The sequence below is a fragment of the Glycine max genome, chromosome 6 (assembly GCF_000004515.6).
Source record: "Glycine max cultivar Williams 82 chromosome 6, Glycine_max_v4.0, whole genome shotgun sequence".
NCBI classification, from domain to species: domain Eukaryota; kingdom Viridiplantae; phylum Streptophyta; class Magnoliopsida; order Fabales; family Fabaceae; genus Glycine; species Glycine max.
In genome coordinates this window covers 48,595,509-48,599,012 of record NC_038242.2, presented here as the reverse complement: position 1 = coordinate 48,599,012, position 3,504 = coordinate 48,595,509, and the positions used below count along the sequence as shown (strand labels likewise).

The 3,504-nt window shown below is 29.0% G+C and overlaps 1 protein-coding gene across 1 annotated transcript; it reads right to left on the bottom strand.

Annotated features, from left to right (window-relative positions):
- Positions 1 to 254: 254 nt before the first annotated feature.
- On the bottom strand, positions 255 to 1,106 carry LOC100779766 (uncharacterized; the record flags this gene model as incomplete). Its single annotated transcript, XM_026128774.2, has 1 exon — positions 255 to 1,106. A coding segment is annotated over one exon (597 nt), but the record flags the coding sequence as incomplete, so codon positions are not given.
- Between the last annotated feature and the right edge of the window lie 2,398 nt (positions 1,107 to 3,504).

Below are 3,504 nucleotides of genomic sequence, written 5' to 3'. Positions count from 1 at the left end.
TACAGTGCTACAACGGTTATTTAACAACATTGTACACATAACAAAACTTTAAATATAACACTTCCGAGTGAAACAGCATCGGAATTCAGATGATGCAAAAGTGAACATAACCATAGGTCAATAACAATGTTCACTAAAACGTTTCCCTGTGCACACCTATATATTAATAATAATAAAAAAAAAAATACATAACCAAATGACAAATAGAATTTCATGGATGGTCAATGCAAACAATTTTTCATCGTCAACTAATCAGAGACAATGGTAGATATGATTTTTATTGGTTATAGTAAAAGTCAACAAATTTAACATTCATCACCACGACTGTTTCTATCTGTAATTGCATACACTATGTATTCATCATGAATTGCAATGTTGATGACTTTGATTTCTGATTCTTTCACGGTATAAGAATTTTATCAGCAAAATTATACACTAAAAATATACATACATAAAAAAAATATGAAAATAGAAGAATTAGCAGAGCAATGAATCAAGAAGAATTTTCTCTAGTTCTCAAAAGAACACTGGCCATTCTCATTCCAGTCAGAAACATTACTCCACCTAACAAGCCTCGAATTCCTAAATAATCCAACAACCTCCCTCACCTCATCCTCCCCAGACTCCGCCACGAGAACAACGCACGCGCCGCCAGGCCGGATCACGCGCTCCATCTCGGCGGCAAACAGCGCCTCGTCGAACCGCGCGGTGAAGGCGAGGTCGAACACGCCGTCGAAGAACGGGAGGTTGTGCGGATCGGCGCGGCGGACGAGCGGCGGGGACTCGAGGATCTCGACGCCGGTGACGTCGTCGATGCCGAGGAGGCGGAGCGCGGCGACCTCCTGGCCGGCGCCAGCGGAGACGCAGAGGACGCAGGAGTGGTTGAAGGCGGCGGCGCGGAGGAGGAGGTGGTCGCGGAAGAGGAGGGAGAAGGAGAGGACCTTGGCGGCCCAGAGGCGCGTGGACTGAACGCGCAGGGCGCGGTTCTTGGCGGGGACGTGGGGGCGCGTGGAGGAGAAGTCGCAGTGGATTTGGGGAAGCGGAGGTGCGGCTTCCTCGGCGCGTGGTGGGGGACGCAGTGGATTTGGGTGTGGATGAGTGTGTCTTCATGTTTCATCTCCTCCACCTTGTCAACGCTTATTTCTTATCCCTTTTTAATGTTAATTCTTTTACTGTGCATTCCACCTCATAAATGTTTACTTTACTTTACACATCTATAATTTATAATAAATAAATAATTTCTACATTTATGAATTATATTAAATATGGATTATATCATATTTAAAATCTGTAATAAATCATTTTTAACATATAAATTATGTTTTATATTTATGATAAATATTTTATTATGATGTATTGTCACTTTTAAATATTGATATCTCTTAGAAAAAAGAAATAAATTCAAGTTAGAATTAAACACGTAGAAAATGATAGATCGAATGAGATTATGGATTTATAATGTTTGTTGGTACCCTTATTTGATCGAATAATGTTAAACCTCTTGCGGGTGCACGTAGGAGAGAGAAAAAATTATACATATTAAATTAAATTATAATTTTGATTCTCTTAATTTTTTAAATTTATGATTTTGATTTTTTTTTAATTTTTAATTATAATATTTGTCTTTCTTAGTTTTATAAAATTTTAATTTTGATTTTTCTATAAATTATTAATTAATAATTATGATTATTACAAATATTAAATTAATTATAAATTAAGTTAAAATTATTAATCATTAATTTTTTTAATAAAAAACTATTAATTCTAATGTTATTGTCAATACAGTCGAGTGTGACAATAAAAGTAGAAGAGAAGAAATTTAGTGTTGTAAAAAATTAAGATTAATAATTTTTATTTAATTTTTAATATTTAACTATTATGATTAATTTATAGTTAACTTAATAATTTAATTAATCATTTAATAATTTATTAAGAGAATCAAAATCATCAATTTAAAAAATTAGAATGATCAAATGTTATAATTAAAATTTAGATAAACCAAAATTATAGATTTAAAAAATTAGGATGAAAAAAATTACCATTTAACTTAGATATAATATGTGATGTTATAAAAAAAAGTGAAGATAGAGAGGTAAATAGAGAAACATAGAGAAATAGAAGTCAATTGAAAGAGAATAAGAGGTGAATATCCTTATTCTATTTATTTGGCCTTTTGGTATTTTGATTGTTACATAATGTAAGCTTTGTGTTACAAAACTTTAGATAGAATTTATGTTCCTCCTTTAACCTTCTTTTTTGTTTTTTAGAAAAATCTCTCCTTTCACCTTTTTTTTTATGGAGTCTCTCTTTTAACCAACTCCCTTAGTTCTTTCTTATTTTCTTTGAACCTTAATATAAGACACTATTTAAAAGGTGTTGATGATCCTTTTTGTAATTTTTTTAGTTTTTATAAAACATTATTTTATTATTTGTTTTTATTAAATACTTTAAGGATTTGTGTCTTTTGGTTCGTCATTAAAAAAGAAAATTTGAGAAGTCATTTATTTCCTTTAAAAAATTGGGATAAAATATTTATTAACAGTAGTACATAATAATTTTAGACTTTAATATCTCCACTCCGCCCACAACAAGTTAATGATGATTAACCAGGATAAAATCGATATCCCCACCGTTTCAAAATAATACTCTGTTTTTGTGATAACAAATATATATTCTACATTTCATTAGTTTTTAAGGTTATGCACATTCGTTAAAAAATATTTCATTAATATAAATGTAGATAAAATATCTTCAGTTTTCCAATTACTCTTGTCATTAATTATCTACCAATAACAAATGTACATTGTACCTTTCATCAACTAATTTTTAGGTTAAATTAATTTTTTAGTTTTTTAATTTATTTTTTAGATTTAATTTGGTCATTTAGTTTTTTTTTTCAATTTAATCATTTAATTTTTTTAAATCAATTCAATTTGATCTTTTAGTTTAAATTGTAAGAAATCACACTCTGTTCTTTTTTAAAAATCACCATAAAATACACATTTATAAATAAATGTATTGATTTTAAAAATTAGATGATCAAATTAAATTCCCAAAACATTAAGGGGCTAAATTGAACCTAAAAAATAAATTAGAGGACAAAAAATTAATTTGATCTTATTTTTTATGAGATGAAATTTGAGGGACTGAAATGAGATGAAATTATTTGGCAGGATCAATTCCAAATTTCACATATTTTAGAGAGACTAAAAACATACCTCTTAATATAAATCTAAAATACAATTTGTATATTGTAAATACTAGTTTTTAATAATAAAAATTTAATTAATCTACTTATGTTATGTTTAACAAGATATTTTAGCTAAATTTTTAGTTTTTTTTACTAGTTGAAAAACTTGTTTGATTGTTCAATAAACAAGTTTTTTAGTAGTTTCTAGTATTTTTTAAAATATTATCTTCTTACTTTTTATATGTTCTTTCACTTTTATCATCAATACATTTATTCATTTTCTTTGTTATCTTTTTAAATAAAGACTAAAATAT